Source organism: Plectropomus leopardus, chromosome 14 (assembly GCF_008729295.1).
Source record: "Plectropomus leopardus isolate mb chromosome 14, YSFRI_Pleo_2.0, whole genome shotgun sequence".
Classification (NCBI taxonomy): domain Eukaryota; kingdom Metazoa; phylum Chordata; class Actinopteri; order Perciformes; family Serranidae; genus Plectropomus; species Plectropomus leopardus.
Genome location: NC_056476.1, coordinates 5,608,412 through 5,629,847, shown reverse-complemented (window position 1 = coordinate 5,629,847; position 21,436 = coordinate 5,608,412). Strand labels below are relative to the sequence as shown.

General features: G+C 36.6%; 2 protein-coding genes across 3 annotated transcripts; one reads left to right on the top strand and one right to left on the bottom strand.

The window, feature by feature from the left end:
* The first annotated feature begins 813 nt into the window (after nucleotides 1-813).
* On the top strand, nucleotides 814-8,197 carry vti1b (vesicle transport through interaction with t-SNAREs 1B). 2 transcript variants are annotated; one of them, XR_006106514.1, is made up of 8 exons: nucleotides 814-1,034; nucleotides 1,135-1,193; nucleotides 2,163-2,360; nucleotides 3,237-3,410; nucleotides 3,700-3,761; nucleotides 5,149-5,669; nucleotides 6,048-6,134; nucleotides 7,034-8,197. XR_006106514.1 is itself a non-coding variant. In XM_042500585.1 (6 exons), the coding sequence occupies exons 1-6, from the start codon at nucleotides 938-940 to the stop codon at nucleotides 5,240-5,242; spliced, it is 684 nt and encodes a 227-aa protein (XP_042356519.1). In that variant the 5' UTR covers nucleotides 814-937; the 3' UTR covers nucleotides 5,243-6,026. The 2 variants fall into 2 exon arrangements, 1 of the variants encoding a protein (XP_042356519.1); XM_042500585.1 differs by lacking the exons at nucleotides 6,048-6,134; nucleotides 7,034-8,197 and having other exon boundaries at nucleotides 5,149-6,026.
* A 905-nt stretch (nucleotides 8,198-9,102) lies between these two features.
* Nucleotides 9,103-18,372, bottom strand: arg2 (arginase 2). The gene is made up of 8 exons (XM_042500483.1): nucleotides 17,991-18,372; nucleotides 17,823-17,895; nucleotides 13,796-13,970; nucleotides 13,440-13,599; nucleotides 12,358-12,452; nucleotides 12,161-12,265; nucleotides 11,852-11,988; nucleotides 9,103-11,398 (listed from the first exon to the last, which is right to left on the bottom strand). The coding sequence occupies exons 1-8, from the start codon at nucleotides 18,102-18,104 to the stop codon at nucleotides 11,208-11,210; spliced, it is 1,050 nt and encodes a 349-aa protein (XP_042356417.1). The 5' UTR covers nucleotides 18,105-18,372; the 3' UTR covers nucleotides 9,103-11,207.
* Nucleotides 18,373-21,436: the final 3,064 nt, after the last annotated feature.

The window sequence follows — 21,436 nt, the reverse complement described above, 5'->3', positions numbered from 1 at the left end:
AAATTGACATTAATATAATTTAGTGTATTTTTTAAAATGAAGCCTTATATAAACGATTTTAGGGAATCGAGTAACCTCATCACACTGATGAATACAAGTGGCCTATATTAGATGTTTCTGATGACTATTTTTTTTTTCTAAAGGAACCTTATTTTACCATATGATACAATGCTACATCAATAACTATTTATTACATTCAATAAAACAAAAGCAAGACTGCAATAAGCATGGGCAAAAACAAATGACTACCACTACCATTACCAATAATAATAATAATAATAAAAGCAATAATTTGTATTTATAAGCGCCACCCATGGACACTTTACAAAACCAGACAAAACAGTCTGTACATAATAAAAGTTAACAAAAGCAATAACAAAGAAAAACAACAATAGTAAAATGCATATGCAATTAAATATATACATATATAAATTCTTGGACAAAATAATTTTACATTTAATTTGTGAAAGAAAATCCAGTTAAATCTGAATAACTAAAATAAATGTTTTGTGTACATTGTTTTAGTGAGAAGCAGTAGTAGCGTTTTAAACTACATTTCCCAGAAGGCATAGTCGAAGCTGTACTCCTAGTGCCTGAATAAAATTGTAATCGGGGTGCTTTTTTAATCATTTTAAACAAGATTTCGGATCGTTTACTTAATTTTTATCCATATTTGGAACGCAATATTTAGTGTACTTTATTTTTATATCAAAATGAAAATATTTAAAAATAGTTATGTTTAATTTTTGGTCTGGAGTTTTAGGCACTGGATCACGTCGGACGTCATGCGGAAGTCCCGAGGACCAGATTATCGTCAAAGCAAAAGTAGTTGATTAATTTGCAGCTGTGACTTTAATTTTCGCTAGTGTTGTATTTTATCATTAAACACGAGTTAGGCTTTTAAAGAAAAAGCAACTGAGCGACAGTTAGCGCAACAATGTCGTCGGAGGAATTCGAGAAGTTGCACGAAATCTTCAAATCGCTTTACGAGGAGCTGAAGCTGATGCCGGAGAGAGCCGAGACATGTCACGGAGGTAAACACCTCATGTTGCTGCTGTAACAGCTACTGTTAACGTGTGCTAACTGTGTGAAAAACTCACGAGAAAGATGTTTTTTCTCGTTTTGTATCCGCAGAGGAGAGAAAGAGGCTGGTGAGGAGCTTCGACGAGAGGCAGGGGGAGGCTGAGGAAGTGGTGAGCTGCTCTCCTGTTTCTGCCTTTATGAAGTGAAATGTTACAGCTACGCACTTTAATAAAAGCTCTGTAGAGTCTGCTCCTTTATGAAGCCACAGCAGAACTTCAACGGTTTAAGTGTGATGACACATAACATTTATTATTACATGCAACTCATTAAAATAATTTAATAAAGTGGTACTGTACATGAGCACAAATTTGAGGTACTTGTAGTTTATTTGAGCATTTTATTCTCATGCCACAACACTACTACTTTTCACGGTACAAGGAAGTAGATTTATTAGTCATTTTTTAAATGTTGTTTAAGTTTATTTATTCATTAGGATAAACCCCTTGAGATGAACCACCTCCTTTTTGAAAGGCAGATAAAAACACACAAACAGACAGAAATAAACGACAAGAAACAAAACAAATACTTAAAGGGAAAGAAGAAAAAGAGAGGAAAAAATTAACATTAAAGTGAAAGATTGCAAAAATCAGCACAAAATCATTAGAGAAAAATAGATAAATAAATAAATGCACATAACTTCTTAATGGCCATGAACTACTGCTACAGAGGTGCCCCATCCTACAAATCATATTCCAGATGTAACAAAACATGCTTGTTTGGTACAGACGCCATCAAAAAAATCATGTCATCATCATTTATATGTTGTTGTTTTTTTTAAATAAAGATGATATGCCAAATGACCATTCCCACCATAACTGCATCTCATATCACTATCACAATATCCGTTTAAGTGTTTTTTGTGGTGGAAATTGTGTAGCCATTATTTACCTAAAAATTGTAACTAAGTAGCAGTATATGAGTAAATGTTCTTTGCACCAGTAGTATTGAAACTTGCCTTTAATATCGGAAGTATTAAAGAAGCTTAACCTAATCCAATCGTTGTTTCGTAACTGTACTTTGTGTGTCACTGCTTGTGTGTTTACACACACTTTTCTCATATTTTTTTTATCTGTCTACAGTTACAAGGAATGGAGGATGAGCTGCGTGTTGCTCCTTCTTCCTACCGCAATGCAATGAATACAAAGCTGCGCATGTACCGCCGGGATCTGGGCAAGCTGCAGAGGGACATGAAAACCTCTGTGCCTGGATTTGGTGCTTCTTTCCACACAGCAGAGAGAAGTCATCAAGGCATCTATTCATCACAAAACCAGCAGAGTGTGAGTGTGTGGCTGTCCACTTATATATGCTATAAATGGTGTTTCAGCGTGGTGTCATCTCATTATGAGAGGGCTCCAATGTTCATGGAAGACCTGGAAATGTCATGGAATTTCACATTTGCATTTACGAGGCCTGGAAAAATCATAAAATTAGTATAAATGAAAGTCAGGTCATTTTGTTGTGCGTGATTAAATTACTACAGTAATCTTCTGTGGATGACCTTCCACAAAATGTAATATAATGGCAAATTTATTTTCTGTAGCTGTCGATGTTATAGTTTTAATATGTGTTGGTGTGACAGTTTGTTTACCATCGTGCATGTTAAATCATTTTCTTGCGTCACATGCCAGCTATCTGAAATTGTGTTTGAATAGAGTTTGGATCTAATATGTTTAAACAAAACACCAGGCAGGTTTGTCAAGATTTTTTTTTAAATTATGGGTCGTTAAAAAACATAGAAAAGTTTCAAGATTTTGTCCATGAAAATGTCCGGGAGTCATCTTACAGGAGTTTTACAACAATTAAAAGGAAGCTGAAAGCAGGAAATGTTTTAACTTTTAAATATTATTGGACAAGCTTGCTTTCACTTTCACTTTTTCCATGTTGTTGAAAGAAATCGTACCATCTTGCTCAGAGTTCAAAGGTTTAAATACTTGTGAAAGACATCTTAAAGCAGAACAAGAAAAACGACGCTGCCTTAGGTTCCAGAGGGAAAAGGAAAAGTTGACACACTTTAACTGCAAAATAAGCCCTTTAATGTATTCAGTTAAACTAATAGATATCTAAAAAATCTGAGAATATTGTTTTTTTTCCTCTGTTCTTTTGTCATTGTTAAGATAATTTACCCCGGTTTGCATGTTTTTTTTGTTATTTAGACACACTTGCAGTCTCAGAGAGCCCTGCTCCTCCAGGGCACAGACTCTCTCAACAATGCCACACAGAGTATTGAACGAAGTCAGCGCATCGCCGCAGAGACGGATCAGATCGGCACGGATATCATCGAGGAGCTGGGAGAGCAGAGGGAACAGCTGGACCGCACCAGAAACAGAGTGAGCTGTGAATTGTTACTATGCTGCTGTACGGGATGAGATAGATACTGTATGTTAGACATTTCACTCACTCAATTCAGTTGCTTATATTTTCTAGGATTTTTTTTAAAGCAGTACAGAATTTATTCTTAGTTTATGGGCAAAAAAAGGTGGTATATTTCAGATTTGGGTCAATATGATTCATATTGGTTGGATTTTTTTTATTACTTAAATATTGTGAGATGTCAGAGGACTATTTGTTGTGGTCGTATCATGATTTGGTTAATTCTGTCTTTTGTTTATTTTGTAGTTGGTTCATACTGGAGAGAACCTCAGTCGAAGTAGAAAAATTCTTCGTGCCATGTCTCGGCGGTAAGTGCTACCACTTCAGAGGCTACACATTTGTTATCGTATTTGTTATCCCAGTAGGTTGTATGATAGTACATTGAATTGTACTCCTGTGTACATTAACAGGGCAGAATGGTGCACATTTGATGCGGTTACGGGGAAAACATTTCTTCTACCCAGTTGAAGTCATCTTATGGTGATTCCAAAATAACTGTGAACACGGAAACTGATTAAAGTGATCAGATAAGATGTGCATTTACATGCCCCAAAGTATTTTTGACAAGCATTTGACATTACAATTTACTGATGTTCTGTAGCAACAGACGATTGTAAAGTCCAGCGATTCCGCAAATTAGCCCGTAACAACGTTACATAAGGCTGCTGTTTATAATAGAAGAATACATTTATTAATCAGAGACAAAAAAGGCGCCAATATTTTTTCCATTGACACATTATCAAAGGTTTACAACACCACTCTTATCTGGCCAGACAGGGCCAGTCTCTTCCAACTGAGGTGGTTACATGAGCTGTTTTTATTCTGATTGGTAGTGAAATATTGGGGTCCATGTTAATCCACCTATGATTATACTAAAAATTGTTGAGAAAAAACAACAACAAAGATTTTAAATTTAAGAACATTAATGACAAATAAAAGTACCAAATCATCATGACTGAGAAGCTGGGAGCAGCAATTTTTTTAAATGTCCTAAATGTTTTGTTTGATTTTTTTTTTGTTAGCATTTTTGAATTAAATAAACAAAGATAATATATACATACATATATATATATATATATGGAGAGTGACAGAGATAGATTTTGATAAATAAATACATGTAATAATAAACCGCTCAGGAGAGTTAACAAATCATTCAGAGTTCACAAATTACTCAAAATTCAGTGTAGAATTAAAAAAAGATCTTTTTTTTGGTTATATATTTAATCAGTTTCTCCCATCTTTATTCAGATTTATATATTTGGTGTCTGTTTCTAATAGTAATATTTTCCATTTCATATATTTTATTCACAAGATCTTTTCATTTATGATGATTTAAGTTGTGATTTTTTGAACCCATGTCTTGTAAATTTATGTTATTATTACTATCCTTATCATTATTAGAAGTTTTCTTCTCAGTGTCTACTGGTATTTTCTCCTAGCTTTTTTCCAGTGAAAATGCCAAATATTTTAGTGATTTCTTTTATTGAATTTCCCCACAAACCATTTATAATATTTGATGACAAGAACACAATACTGTGATTCAATGTCCTAAATGTTAATTCGATTGTAAATACAGTTGCAGATTAACTTTCTGTCGCTTGACTAATCAATTAATCATTAAGTTTCATGAAATATGTTTTTGGAACAATGATCTGAGCTTCTGTTTATTGTTGACTTTCTCATTTTGTCTTGTAGGCTCGTGACGAACAAGTTGCTGTTAGGTATCATCATTATAATGGAGTTGGCCATTCTAGGTGCTGTGGTTTATCTGAAGTTCTTCCGAAAATGAGCAAACTACATCTAAAAAACCCCAAAAACTCTTAAGCTTTGGATCCAGGGCAAGTCCAGACTCTCTGAAACTGTCTCCACCGACTCTCCAATAGCAATAATGTTCCTCTTGTTTCTGTGCGTGCAAATAAGGACGAGACGATTATGTCTTTAAGTGGACCTTTATTAGGAGGGGATTCTGTCCATCAGCAGGTGAAATCATTTGACAAGAAAGTCCAATTGTTGAACCTGTAAATGGACCAAACTTACAGAAACTCTGTGGACAAACTGTGACCTGAGATTTGCACTTTTTTTTTTTTTAAATCAGACTGTTTTTACCGTTGATGCACTGCAGGATGAGTTTCTGGACTTGTATGCTGGCTGCTACAGACCCCAGAGATGATGAGATGATGCAGGATTTATTCAGTACCATCGACTTACTCCCACAGGTGTAGACTCCCTGGTGACTGTACTTTGGAAACGTTACTGATCGACACTGGTGCAGGTTTTCTGGGAGGTTTATTGATTCTCAGATTGGGATATTTTAGCTCAAAACAATTATATTGTGCCATTATCTGTATAATGCTGAACAGTATTTGATAAAATGGCACATATTTTATCCAAATGATTGTACTGACATAATTTTTCCAAAATTGTCTGTCAGAAATGTGATTGAATAATGGGTGAAATGTCTTAAATAATAATGCAATGTTCAGTTAATAATGTTGTCTAATCACTGTTAGAAGTAGGCTTCAGTATGTCTTTTTTGACAGTCTCCTCATCATTAAAGCTAATCTTTAACCTCAGTTTGCATCTGATATTTCCAGGGATGGCAAGCAAAGGTTAGAAAAACATCCGCTGTGGAGCTGACGTCACCCAAATTTGTTACAGGCTGAAGCCCCACACCCGGCCAGGTTAGTGTTGGGTAAACAGCATCTGTTACTATGGAATTCATTCTCAGATAATAGGTGATAAGGTTGTTTTCAGTGCTGAGTTCTTGGAGTGGCACATCTGCCACAATGTTTTTCTGCTGCTGAGATATCATGCGTTCTTGGTGTGATGTCAAGGACAAAAACATGTTTGGTGACCTGCTTTTGTGGATCAGGTAGAGCGTGGGGCGCGAGTGTGCTCTGCTTTATCTGAAATATTGCTTCATGTTCCCATAAAAAAAACGAAACAAAAAAGAACAACTTGAACCTTTTTTATTGTAAGTAATAACAGTAATACCATGATTGTATAATCACCTGTAACTGCAGCTAATCATTACTATTAATATGATGCCTGCAGTACTGATAATAATTTTTATTAGTCCAAATATTGACTGCTTTTTCTTTTATGTACCTGCATCATTTTTTGGCAAGGCTGGTAATGTGGCTCCAAAGATAGCAGCTTACTTTTATTTTAGCCATTTTCAACTTACACAATTCAAATACACATATAAAAAATAATGAACGGTATTGAGTCATTACTTTTTGAACAGTGATAAACCAAAACAAGTTTGTTATACACTGAGAATAAAAAGAAATGAAATATATACAGGTGCATCTCAAAAGAATATCGTGAAAAAGTTCAATGTAGAATATCGTGAAAAAGTTCAATGTTTTCCATCAGTCATTCACGAAAGCGAAAATTTGACATATTGTAGACTCACTACATGTAAACTTAAATTCTTTTTTTTGTTTTAATTTTGATGATTTTGGCCTACAGATATAAAAATGTGAAAAGACATGTTTCAAAATATTAGAATATTTAGTTTCAACTTTAAGTAAATTACTATTCAAACAGTAAAAATACCATGTATCTCTCGGTCTAGTTCAGTATACACAACTACAATCATGGGGACGCCAGATGACGACCATGGACACCCTTCACAAGGACGGTAAGCCACAGAAGGTCATTGCAGAAAAGGCTGGCTGTTCCCAGAGTGCTGTATGGAAGAATATTAATGGAAAATTGACTGGAAGGGGAAAGTGCAGCAGGAAAAGGTGTACAAGCAACAGAGATGACTGCAGGATTGAGAGGATTGTGAAGAAAAGTTGATTCAAGAACTTGAATTTCGCAAGGAGTGGACTGAAGCTGGTGTCAGTGCATAAAGAGAGACCACACAGATGTCTTCGGGAAAAGGGCTAAAACGGTCGCATTCTTAATGTCACGCCACTCCTGAACCAGAGACATCATCAGAGGCGTCTTACCTGGATCAAGGCGAAGAAGAACTTGACTGTTGCTCAGTGGTCCAAAGTCCTCTTTTCAGATAAGAGCAAAGTTTGCACTTCATTTGGAAATCAAGGTCCTTTATCAAGTCCAAAGTCAATGTCTACCAAAAGATTTTAGAGCACTTCATGCTTCCATCTGCTGACAAGCTTTATTGAGATGCAGATTTCTTTTCCAGCAGGGCTTGGCGCCTGCCCACAGTGCCAAAAGTCCTTCCAAATGGTTAAGCTGACCATGATTGCAAACTCGCCTGACCTGAAACTCTGGGGTATTGTCAAGAGGAAGATGAGAAACACTCCACCCAAAAAATACAGACAAGCTGAAGGCAGCTATCAAAGCAACGTCGGCTTCATACCACCTCAACACTGCCACAGGTTGATCGCCTCCATCCCACACCGCATTGATGCAGGAATTCGTAGTAACGGAGCCCGAACCTGGTATTTAGTGTATAAATGAACATACCTTTCAGAAGTTGGACATTTCTGTTTTGTAGATCATTTTTTGAATGATCCAAGGAAATATTCTAAGAATTTGAGATACTGAATTTCTGAGTTTCATGAGCTATAGTCCTTAATCATCTAAATTAAAACAAAAAAAGGCTTGAAATATTTCAGTTTATGTGCAATGAATATACAGTGTATGAAAGTTTACTTTTTTGAATTGAATTACGAAGAACAAATGAACAACAAACTTTTTCATGATATTCTTATTTTCTGAGATGCATCTGTAGTACCCAAAAGTCCCAAACAGAAATTCATAAACATAATGTTCATACCTCACTTTTGTAATAGTTACTCATCTTATTTGATATACTATATACTTCACATTGTGGTTCTAGCTGAATTCATTGCATATTAAGTGTTTTACTAATTATTTATTTTTTACAATTTGTTCAGACAAATACCTCTTAGTTCAAAACTTACTTTAATTTGTAACAACCTTTTTTTCTTTACTTTATACATAAATGGTGCAGTTTTATCTACATTTTAGAACATTTCATTTAATAAATAATATGTTGGTATCATTATAATCAGCTCTATTTGAAATTATTATGTTTCTTGATGTGTAAAAATTGGAATTGTGATAGTTTTGTGTGTATTTTCCTAAACCTCTGCACGGTACATAATGTATTAAACTACATAGAGCAAGATAGAGCACGTGGAGCAAACCTATAGATGCCTAAAATCTTAGAAAGATAAAAGTAGTAAGAAGTATAAGAATCATATAAATTATGCAATGAATTCAGCTAGAACCACAATGTGAATCTTGTTTGTGGTTTTTAGTGAAATATCAACAGTTTGAGGATGGATTACTGTGAAATTTGTTGCACAAATCCATGTCCCCTTTGTGATGAATAGTAATAACATTGGTGATAGTCTGATTTTCTTGTATCGGCACCATCAGGTCAAAGTTGTATCTGTTTAGCCCTTAAGCTTATGATCGTCTTTCTTACTGAGTTAATAGTCAAGTCAGTTTTATTTATAGAGCCCATTATCACAAAACATGGTTTGCCTCAGAGGGCTTTACAGTGTACGACATCCCTCTGCCCTTAGACCCTCACATCACCCAAGGAGCATTGCCTTAAACCTTAGTTTACTTTGTGTTTTGTTATATAGCTTTTCATTAAAATGAAACAAACTTTGGTGAAAATAAGACACCCATACAAATGAATGAAAAATGTTATCACATTTATGGAAGACCAAAATATAGACTCCTTGTTACAAGGACAATAGTGGTTTAGTGGCCACATCAAGTCAAGCTTTAGATTGGTTCAAACTTCAATAAGCCAATAGTCTTTTTTTTTTTGGTCAGCATTTAAATCAAAGCTGGACATTAAGAATTTTCATGCCAATTAATACTGATGTAGTCAGAAAATATTTATACACACAGAAATTATAGTTAATGAACTGGTACGTTCATAGTGAAAATACAAAAGTAAACTCTAAAGAAAATACAGTAACCACAGCTGGTCCAAAAGTGCAAACACATCATCACTAGTCTTTAGTAATTGGCACAGCCACCAAATAGTTGTGAGTCCATGCGAGAGTGTGGACTTCAAACTAAGTCGATCCTGTTTCATCATACCTCTGAGGCAGGTTCATTCTCTTGTAAACCAAACGCACAATAAATGTGTGGCAGCTGTGTCCTCTAACACTCAAACTTATTACATACAGGAGCAAAATAACTTCATAATAACCATCTTGCTGTTTAAATTAATCCATTTTATCTGCCAATATGTGAATTAGTGAACGAAATTATGCCAAAGGCTTTTTTCTTGGCGTTATTAAAGCTGGGGTAGGCAGTTTTCGGAAAAGGTCGAAAGAAAAAGGTCAGAATTTGATAATACAGCACCATCTTGCAGCTCTTCCTTCTCTGTCCTCAGCCCCTCCCACCGCTTGATGCACCGTGCCAGTCACTGATTTCAGTTATCAGTCAGTGATTGTGGTTATCATTACAATGTTGATAGTTAGCATCAGTTCTGTGATATTTACCGTCCTGTGTTCTCTGCAAACTTGTGGGACTGTAAATCCCCTTGAGGAGGCATACACTGGATACAGGCAAGGCCCCTTTCATTCCTGTAAGAGTTGCTCAGTTTTTCAGTAAAAAAATCTTGATTTCTGTGGTTTAAAATCACTTGGATCTTTTACATTGTGGAGCCCAAAAAGCAAGAGCACCAGAGACTAACTGCAGCCGAGCTTTAATCTTAAGGCTCGTCTAGACTATCGTAATGTGATTGGGTGGAATGGATCAAATCCTGATAGTGAAGCGAGTCACTTCATTGGGCTTGAGAGGCTAAAAAAGAGCATCCACTGATTTACAGACTTCTATTTGACAATTTATATGGAGAAAAAAAGTGTTTTTGGGCCCAGTGGCATCACTTGACAGACCTTAAAGTTATAATTCCACATTTGGCCAGCTGTGAGCCTTTGGTTTCAGTTATCAGGAGGCTAAACAATTAGCAACATTTTCTCTCCATCCATGCAATTCACTGCCGATACTGTGATACATTTGATGCGTTTGGCAGATTATCTTTTCACTTCTCTTTTTGAGAAGTCGGTTTTCATTTTTTGGGTTGCTTTGCAGTGTAGGCAGTTTGCACATTGCATGTGCATTTGTAGAACAGACAATAGGAACCCCTCTCTTTGTGCTTGGTGTAATTTCGGGCTAGATTTCTAAAGCCTGAAACTGAGCCAAGTAGGGCTGGGCCTAACTGTGTGGCTATTTAGGTATTTGTTAATTGGGTAGGTATTCGGTTTTCAGTTTAGGTATTCAGATATTATTTTTTTTTGTTTGTTTTTTGCAGAGGACAAATGTCATTATAGTATTTGTGATCCTGCTCCTGCACCCGTCACACGCACAGTGACAGGAGTGTCATCATTTTACTGTACAGTTATTAACGGGTTTATTGACTGAGTTGAGCCCCCGTCAGCTCACCCCAAGTGGAGCTACGTTGCACAGTACAGAAAATTATATTTGGGACAGCCCTAGAGCCAAGAGGAGGTACAGAAGTCTATTTTTTTCTCAGACTTTTTAAAGGATTGTGCGTAATGATGGAAGGAAACAAAAATGCCGACCCCAGCTTTAAAGGGAACCTTCCCCCTCAAATCAGAAAATCCTTTTTGTGGTTTTCTTCATTAAATGTGACGCTAAAACAGCAAAGAGATGAAAACAAATCCTGTAGCTACGATCAGATTCAGTCTTCATAGTCTTGTATTCAGAGTTGCGGAATGCTCAGGGATGATGTCGAAAAAGTTCGTATTTTTCGCTTCGTGCTCTCAGAGGCGGAGCTGCTCTGTGTCGTCCTTCACAGAGGGAATCTCATCCAAAGATGCGTGAGCGCCTTCTCTCGTCTGTCCCAGAGACGATGCAATGACGTCGACCGCTAATGCTGCGGTCGCCTCCACGGCTTCAGGGCTGGCCCCCAGCAGCGGGTTTACTTCTACCAGGTCCATGACTGAGAGCAGACCTACACATCAACGTGTTTACAAGTTAGATACAAAAGTACACAATAAAAGTCCATTAAGGAATGGGTCAACAATTATCCATATATCCATACCGGCATTTTATATTAATGATTGCCAATAAAATTTATTAATTAAAAGGTGCAAAGAAATTGTCCACATAGGAGGAACTTTTGTAAAACCTCAGGGAGCTATTTCTATTTGTTCATTTATTATTTAAATGTTCCCTTGACCTTCTCAAAAAAAACTTACTGGGAACTTGCTGTTTATGATCTTTAAAGGTTTAGTTTTGATTAAATGTTTGCTCAAAATATTAAACAAAATTTTGTGCTGGAGTTTGTTTTATTCCAAATACTAAATATGGAAAAAACATATTTGTCGACCCCTACTTTAAGGACAGATAGGTATCTGAAACGGTCTTTAGAGGATGTTCTGACCATATTTGTTGTCTTCTGTACCTGTGTTATGGATTTCCTCTGTGATATAGATTCCCTCTCTGTAGGTCAAACCTCCGTTCACCGGTGTTCCTGTGGCTGGAGCCAGAGACGGGTCGAATGAATCGATGTCAAAGCTCAAGTGGATCGGTCGCTGTTTTCTGTTCAAGGAGGTGAGTTAAAGTGCAAATTTAAGGTCTGCTTCAACTCAGATGTGAGCAGTCATATGGTTTTCATCAAATAAACAAACAAAAAAATGGCTTGAAGTAAAAGTTAAGTATGATAAACGTTTAAAGATAATTAATACGTTGTTATCATAATCTGTTACAATACCTTGACAGAAGATGGTCAAGAGTGACTTCCATGACCCTTTGGATGCCTAGTCTGTCGATATCCCGCATGGTGAAGTACTGTATTCCCAGGGCCTTCAGGATGTGGCTGTTATGAACAAAGTCAAAAACATAGGACCTATTTTCAACGTGCTACAAAGAAAATGAAGTTCATATCAGTAAGTGATAGCATGTACTTACTGCTCTCCTGGGTCAACATCACGCAATCCGATGTACACCAGGTCCCTTGAGGACAGGCATGGCTTCATCCAGGAGAACCCTGGGATATCTGGCATCTATGGTAAACAGTCAGAGATATTGTAACATAATATATCTATGCATGTAAAGACTGAAAAATGTCCTCCATTGGATGATATCTGAGAATTCACATAGAGATTTTTGTTAGCAAGTAAATTTTTTTTTTAATCTTTTTGCATCTCTTTCAGTGTAGGTGTCTTGTTGAGGGTGGAGTCAGGAAGGGAGAAAACACTATTATATTTACTACAGATATGATTATTTAAACTTGCCATAATATCAGTACCCTACAGGCACTAATGCTACAGTGTAACAGACTTGCATATTTTAGTTAATTCCAACTACGTTTCAAGACGCCTTACTCAACGCCATTAGCCTGTGCTGTGATGCAATAAAGTTATTCACAAGCATTTGCAATCTCAAGAACTACAAGTGTTTTTTGGCTCACAAAAATCTAACATATAAAATGTTAGATCCTTTTTGTTTGACCAGAAACAGCCCGAAATCACCATTGCTACATGCACCAGACTCCATTTAAAGTAACTTCAGCATGTATATGTACATTTTCACATCTAGCTGGTCAAATTAAGGGTTTATTTCAACCAAACCAGAGTTGGTGATTGTTTGAACAATGGAAAGGTGAACCAAGATGGTTTTAAATGAGTTTTATTTTGTTTCTGTCGACTTATAAATACTTTTGCAATGATAAAATACACAGTATAAAATACAGCTTAAATAAATGTGGTCTGGCATGTTTCACTATACTGATTTTGTGGTTGTTTTCTCTTTAACAAAAAGGACTATCTCTGTAAAGATCATTTCAGTAATCTTGTCAGACACTTAAAATGATAATCTGAGCCTTACAGTGGCAAAAACAAGCACTTTAATTTAGGTACAGTTTACATTGCAGCCTGGTTGCTGTTTTCAGTCAGGAGTGGACGAATTGATAAAAATAAGTCTTTCCTATAGTCACTTTGATACAAACACATAGGAAAATGTCTGTGCACAAGACTAATATCTTTCCTCACCTTGTTTTGCAGCTCACTGAGCATAAACGCCACGGGCTGGCCGTGGAGGTTTCCTGATGGAGACGTCATTGGCGTGTTTATGTCTGCATGAGCATCAACCCAGATGAGACACAGGTCAGGACACTGCTGGGCGTGGCCTGCCACTGATCCAATAGCAAGGCTATGAAATGAGGTAACAGTCTTGTAAATATCTGGTGTTTTTATCAGTCAATTCAGAAGCTGAGCATATTCTTGCGTGAGAGTTGTTAACACGTTAAAATTATATAAAGCAGCCTTTAGACACCTAAATACTGCACTAATGCATGATTTCAAGGTTAAGTTCTGTGGACAAACATACAGTATTAATAGATCATTACCTGTGATCACCTCCCAGCATTACAAGCGTGTGTCCGGCACCGACAGCTCTGCTCACTGCGCCAGACAGCATCTTAGTTGCTCCACCCACAGAGCGAGGGAACTTTACATCCATGTAGGGGTCATCCTTCTCAAGGTGGTGGAAGTTGAGGTCGCCAAAGTCGTGGACAGAGTAGTCTGAGGAACACAACAACACAAGGCTGCCATTAGTTGAGGGCTCTTAGCTGAGTCACTCTGTTCGGGAACAGTGACTGATTGTGCAGAGGTCCAGACTTTTACACAAGGACATTTGGGGCTGTATGCAGGGTTTTAGAAACGCTGAGGTCCAAAAACCAAGCTAGCAATATTTAGATTTTCCTGATCTAAATATGGGTAATTTAAGACATTTGCAGAGCAAAAAATAATAAGAATTTGATAGTGAGAGAGTGCTTTAAAACAATGTCAGTGGGCAGTAGCATAAATCATACAAGATGCATAACTGGTGGGCGGTCTGGTGGGCTCCACCAGAAAATAAATAAATTTCCTGCAATTCTACACCACCTGCACCAGTCTAGATTAGTTAGATGAAGGGTGTAGAGAACAGCATAATAATTGCTGCCCCAAACTAAAGGGCCCAAACAGTTATTAATCTATTATGATGGTTAGATATAAAAAATACTGAATAATCTTAAGAGTCTAACTCATTGTCCCCTAAAATAATTTACAAAAGACCCCCAAAGCTCCCTTTATAAAAAGGCAACGTATAAAAAATACAGAGATCCTGACCTTGGTGACCTTAATGTTAGGTACGGCCAGGGCGTCTAACTGTTGATGGACACACTGGTTGTTGCATGAAAGGGATACTGCCCTGTTGTCTGTGTTGAAGAGACGTGTTCCTAGAAGACTGCAACCAGAGTTTTAAAATGAACTTTTTTGTCTCTTTTGCGAAGTAAAACAAATCCAGCAGCCGCTTGCCTGTTTTTACAAGCATTTGGCCGGTGCTGGTGCTGATTTCCAACCTTTACTGTAGCCCTACATAGTCTGCAGCCTCTTTGGCATAACACCTATCCATCTACCTTACAGTCTGTGGACGCTGACTCATTGAGTGCCAGTGGAACTTTAGTGACGGCGCACTTTCCACTTGTCCCGTTTCCCATGTCAGCTCAGGTTTCAGCCAATGCAGTTCGCCCTGACCTAGGTGCCCGCTTTAGTTAAGACTGAAAAATTTCCACTTAGTTTGAGAGACACATTGCGAAGTAAACAAGTGTTATGATCCACCATATTGGGGGTCCGTCTTGCAATGTGAGCCTTTGTGGCAGTGTAGCGTTACCCTGCTGATCTAGGTGGTACCAAAGTGGTACATTACCATTCGTAGACAGGACAGGAATAGCCCTTATGTTGGTGCAGACATGAGCATCAATTGCAGGACAATTCAAGAAGTCTGTTCTTCAGCAACCGGCTGCAAGTTTTGCTTGTGGTTGCTGTGAAATGCATAATTATAGCTGCTGCGTGTACAGTAGTTAAATTCCTGTTACAGCTGACGAGCAGATGTCTGGGACCAGACACGCTAGGTTTCCCAGGCAAATGCTGTAATGCTTTAAGTTGGTTTAATTGGCTTAAACACAGGTCTTGCTGTTCTTAACTGTCAAAAACTGTGATTATCTTTTGTGTGAAGAGTTGTATAAAGCTTTCGTTATCATTATCACTTGCTGTTAACTTCTGTTACATAACTCAGCAGTGAGTTTGTAGTGACATTGTGTTCCTGTCAACTTGTGTTATATTTACAGTACATTTATACTTGCGGGATATTCTTAAGTGAGTGTATTTATAGTAACCTTATCAAACATATGGTAGCTTAGTGTTAAACTTGTGTGCCGTCAACAAGCACCCCTGGCTCGGGTACACTCCAGTACACAGCGACCTCCTGATAGGTTACAGTACTTGTCATTTTTTTGTATAATTATACAATTTTGTTTTAAAAAATCCTGACTACAGTAGTCTTTTAGGTGAGTGATGACAATTTTTTTAATTAAATTTTTTAATTGAAAACTTTAAATTTAAAAACACTAGTTTGTATTAACTTGTAGCAGGCATTTGTCATCAACTTAATCAAACACAAAACTGATTAGTTTTTCCATTTTTTTACAAGTAGTTAAAGGCATTAGTACTTTGTGGTATCAAATAGTAATTTACATTTTGCAAAATAATAATCCTTGGTGTATACTTGTTATTAAAAACAGACTTTGGGCTGAAGAATCTGGCAATACAATACATTTTCAGGATATAGGGGTTACTATTCCACATATTGTGATACTGTAATTGAGGCGATATATTGCTATTTTTAAAAAAAATCTTATTTCAAAAGTCAGTGGTGCAGCTTTCATGACAACCTGTTTTACAGGCTCGTGTTCCTTATATTTACACTAGGATTATCTTATTACACTGTCAAATGGCGGAGGATAGATTACAACACTTTCATTTTGCAGTTGGGGGTTTAAACAGAACACAAAACGTTATTATAGGTGACTAAAACTGAACTTAAAGCTAAAACAAGGTGTGACAAACATTTTAGGTAACTGAAATAAAAATTTGAAAAAGTAGAATTTTCATAAAAATAACTTAAATGATACTATGTACTTGAAAGACATTACAAAAGATCTACAGGAAATATCTTCAGTTTTAGTCTCTCTCAATTTTCTCAAATTTGGCAACACAATGAATGAGGAGGCATTAGTATGTTTGCAGAGACAGGAATGACTAACAGTCTAACAGTCATGTAGACATATGACTCATGCAATATCTATTCTGAGCTTATTAAATCTCGCCCCTGACAAATATCACCATAATCTTATTTAAAAAATAATAATAAAAAAATCAAACTTAAACTGAAACTAATAAAAACTAAAACTTAATCATTACAAACAACAAAATATAAACTGAAACGAGCAAACCCACTCTGGAAACTAAATCAAACTAAACAAAAATTAAAAACGAAAATAATAATAATAATAATAATAAAATACAGAATAATAAAAACAACTCTGCTGACCACCAATCTTTACATATAGAATATCAAATAAAAATCAAACCAATGTTTTTGTGAATCCAAACATGATATTGTGATACTCAAGCGCCTTATATTTTCTAAGACCTTATCTGTGTCTGGACTTGTGTCTGTTAGTCATTCCTTCATCACACCAGCCTCTTTGGTTACTGTCCTTTGTTATGTAGGCGTGGGATTTCAAGCACAATACAACCCCATTAACCCGAGCCTAAAATAAAGGCGCATTCTTTCCGCCTGAGGTGTCCCCTTTCTGTCTTCAAAGCTCCTGTCCTACAGGAAACTGTCAGCAGGTCGGTTGAAAGCAAATTATAATGAGTTGTTACGATGGAGGAAAGTCTGTCTGCAGCAGTGACGACAGAGTGGAAATACATCAGCCCATCCTCTTCCTCTGTGCGCGCTTCCGAGCATGTGCCGGGACAAGAAACCAGACATGTGGCTGAAAAGAAAGCAGATTGCACGGCGCAGACAGTGTGTCCTCTAAAGAGTGTAGTTTCACGGTGCTACTTGATGGCATTTTTACCCATGTATGGCATCGCTTTAGTAACGGGGACTGAAGGAGTTTGTAGTCGCCATTATTCCAGCGAAGATTTACATAATAATGATTTCAGTGAGGCTCCTTTTGTGCCAATCTACTTGTGGAACCACAAAACAAAAAAAAAGCATGTCAATGTATCATTTAAACGTCTCATTTTGTATTTTTCACTAATATTTAAATACAAAATGGAAGTGGAAGGATCTAAAACAGACAGAAGGGTTTTATGTAAACTGGGCTAAAGCAGAGACCACTTTGTTCTCTAAGCACGAGCCTACGTGTTGGACGTTTGTATTTACAGCCTTCCGGTGATGTAACGGGCTGGCAGCTACTTGGGGAAGACGCTAAATCTATCTAAATGCCTCCCGAGCCAACCTGCAGGTTCCACCCATCCACTGTTACATAACGCAGCAGCACCGCCTGCTTCAGTATTATCCCGTCTCCCCTCACCTACCTAAACCGGAGAGCCGCTCGATGAGCCCCGCATCTCTGATGGCTTTAGGGCCGTGCTCCACGCCTCCTCTTTTCTGTTGTAGAATAAAAACAAATAATTTAGATCGGTGCTGAAGATGTAAATACATACGCACATATATAAAAAAAAGTCACATAAAGCTTTTCTTACCTGTCCTCTTGAAAACGGAGCTCCCAGCACAGCTACAGATTGAGCTCTGCTTTGTTGGCACGTGTGGCCAAATTGAGGTCTGAGAAGACGGAATAGAGGTCCTCTCAAAGCCATTATCTTATTTCTTTATTTTAAAAATCAAAATCGTCTAAGTTCAAGTCAATCCGATCCCAGACACCGAGCAGGAAGTCTGATGAAAGCGCTGTGAGATGTTGCGCTGCAGGATGCTGAATGTGACCGCGCTGGTGCAAGAGGCAGGTCTTATTTCCCCTCTGTCTAATTAATATTCATGAGCTGCTGACTAGTCGCACTAAGAAGAATACTTGTACTTTATTCATTAAAAAGAGAATGTTTATTTTAGTGTCTGGAGATAATCAGTAAACCAATCATAACATGTTTTAAACTTTAATTATGGTATGTGCTCTTTTTTATATACAGCATCTGACGTCAGGTTGAATGACACACCTTCGGAGCAGCCAATAGGAGAAGGCGAAATAAGTGGGTTCGCTCTGTGGGCGTGGCCTGTGACCTGCATGAGCTCGGTCAGGTGCTATTCATGAAATGTTTGTTGTGAAAGTACTGCAGTCTCATGTAAGTGGAAATTTCCGGAGACGCAGCCAAGCGGGGCTGATTGGCTTGTTGACACTGTAGCATTTGGCCCGGTTGTTGATCAACATGTGGCCTCAGAGGTCCTTCCATAACATAGACCTATCATGTTTCAGGTCAAAACACTTAAACATTTTTAGATCTACAACATACCATGTATCATATTGCAGGCGGGCTAACGTCCCACTGTCTTTGATATGATACAGATTTTATGAGGAAATGTAAAAGCACAAGGACTCAAATGAGTTTTATGGCACAGAAATCCCAGAGGATAACACTTTAAAGAATTATTTTTAATAACACACATTTTTAAAGTGGTCCTCGATGGAAAAAAAACAACAACATACAAATTGATGGAAAGAAACAAACAATCAAATGTCCCTCTCTAAAAGGTGAACCATCAGCACTCCCCACAAATCCTTCTTAACTTTTGTTTTTAGAAATTGACTTTGTTTAGCTTTGGTTAAGCATTTGAAACCTGAGCTAATTGGTTTGGTTTCATTCAAGTGCATGGGAAGAAGGCAATGAGCAACATAAGAAGAAATTACTCAAAAATTAGCAAGAAATTAATTTTTAAAAAAGTACAAGAAAATCAGCTGAAAATTAGTAAACAAACAATAAAAAAGGCAAGCAAAACCTGGAGAAAGTGCTTAAAATATTATAATACAGCAACATAATTTGAATGTGCAATAAGGATAATTTTATTTTTCCCTACCTTTTTTTTTTTTTTTTAAAAAAAAAAAACAAACAATTCTCTAAATCTACTTTTTTCTTGCAATTTGTGGAACATTTCTTACAAAGGTGCTCCTTGCCTTTTGATGGTGCTAGTAAAAATAAATCGGGTGTAAAGATGTGAAAACATACGTTTGTTCATTTATTTATGTGTATGTAGATAAAAAAAAATACAATCTAGATCTAAACATTAGTCTCTTTTTAATGAACAGTTTAATTCTAGAAGGTACACTAAATTCGGTGGTTGCTAAGTGACACCAAACACCCGGTGTTTTTCCCCTGACGTCATCAGCCTACATTACTTGCGCCTGACAGCGAGACAACGGAGCGCACAGAGTGTTCCCGTTATTCACTGTTTATGGTTCCCGTCAGAAAGGTAAAGGACTGCTCAGAGGTCTCGCGCTACAAAATAAAGAAAGGCATTTGGCGCCACCAAGTGTTTGGAAAAAAGATAATACAGAAAAAATAATATGGAAAAGGGATATACGTGCCCTGAGTATAGCCTGTCAGGCTAACGTTTTCCCCGAGGATGTATACAAATCTCTCTCTACTCATGTTTAATCCTGCCATGGTCCTACACATTAATGTTTACTTTTGAAAGTATGTCAGGGGGTGCAGTGTGGGTTTAAGTCTTTGCACAAACCTGCAACAACATATTCTCAGTCAAATACTTGAGGTTTGAGATGTTTTTTTATAGTAAGGAACCAGTTCAGTTACATTTTTTTGTATCATTAATACCTTTCAGCCGGTTATCATTTGAAATTTCTTATCTGCATTACGAAATTACACTACATATACCTGACCCTCTATTCAAATCAGCTTAAAATTCTTAACATGGATAAAACCTAATACTTGCAACATTATGTAAGTACACAAACATCATGACATATGCTGAACTGCTTCAAGTGCTACATCTTACATCAGCCACGACAGACCTTAAAATATTTTAAACTTTGAGTTGGCCAATTTTGAAAATATGTCATTTTAGTTACTTTAATCTTGCATGAAAATTCACATGGTGACTGTTGAAGCTTGTGCTGCTGTAAAATGACAAAGTTACTCTGACGTGATGCTTTGTGTAGGGCTGCAAGTAAAAATTATTTTCCTTCGCAGTCTACATGTCCATTATTTTGTTGCTCATTCAGTTTATAAACCATATAATCAGAAAAGTAGTGATTAAAGTAATTCTTTTTAAAAAAAAAAAAAAAAAATATTAGTCCAGGGTAACATATTCAAATTGCATTTATTTGAAATACGGATTCCAATCATTATTTAATATTTAATCATATATAAAATGGAGAAAAGCAGTACCATCTCATGCTTGAGTAGTTGAAAAAATGAGCAGTGAGCAACAGATTGTAAAATTTGAGTCAGTTTTCTGCTGATCAATGAATCAATCGATAAACTTGCTATTTTTAGCACTACGTTTGCAGCAAGGTTGCAGTGGTAAACCCTTTTCACTATTCTATGGTATGAACATTTAGAGTTATCATACTGTGAGCGTTTGCTTATCCACAGTGCTAAAAAAAAGCACTTTTATTTTTTTTTACAAATACTTCCATTAAAAAAAAAGGTTTCAAATACAATAGTGTCTTCAACCAAAAATAAAATAAATTATTAATTTTAATAACTTATTGATTATTATTATTATTATTATTATTTTATTTATTATTATTTAGTAGTAGTAGTATATCATATATACCATGAAGCTGTGAAATTTTCGGAGACCATTATCGCACCACGAAAATTTCATATCGTAACAAACCTATTTAGCACTGATTAAAGTATTACTTTTTTCAAGGGCAGATGGTTGTCTCTGTAAGTTTATTTTTATACTTATTTCATTGTGCATGAAAATCACTGAAATCACAGGAAAAGGCAAGGACCTTGTGTGCATCTTTAGGTTCATGTTGACACGGACAAATCATGTTAATATTTTTAGACTATTGATTTTGACCCGCGTGAATCATTAAAACTCAATTACAAGTCTTCTGATATTATTTTTCAATTGAATAATTTTAAAGTTAACTTGATTTTGCCTGACAGACTAAATTTAGGGCCGTAAAACCCCTTTTCACACTATGCTCTCCCATGATGCACTTCGAAAA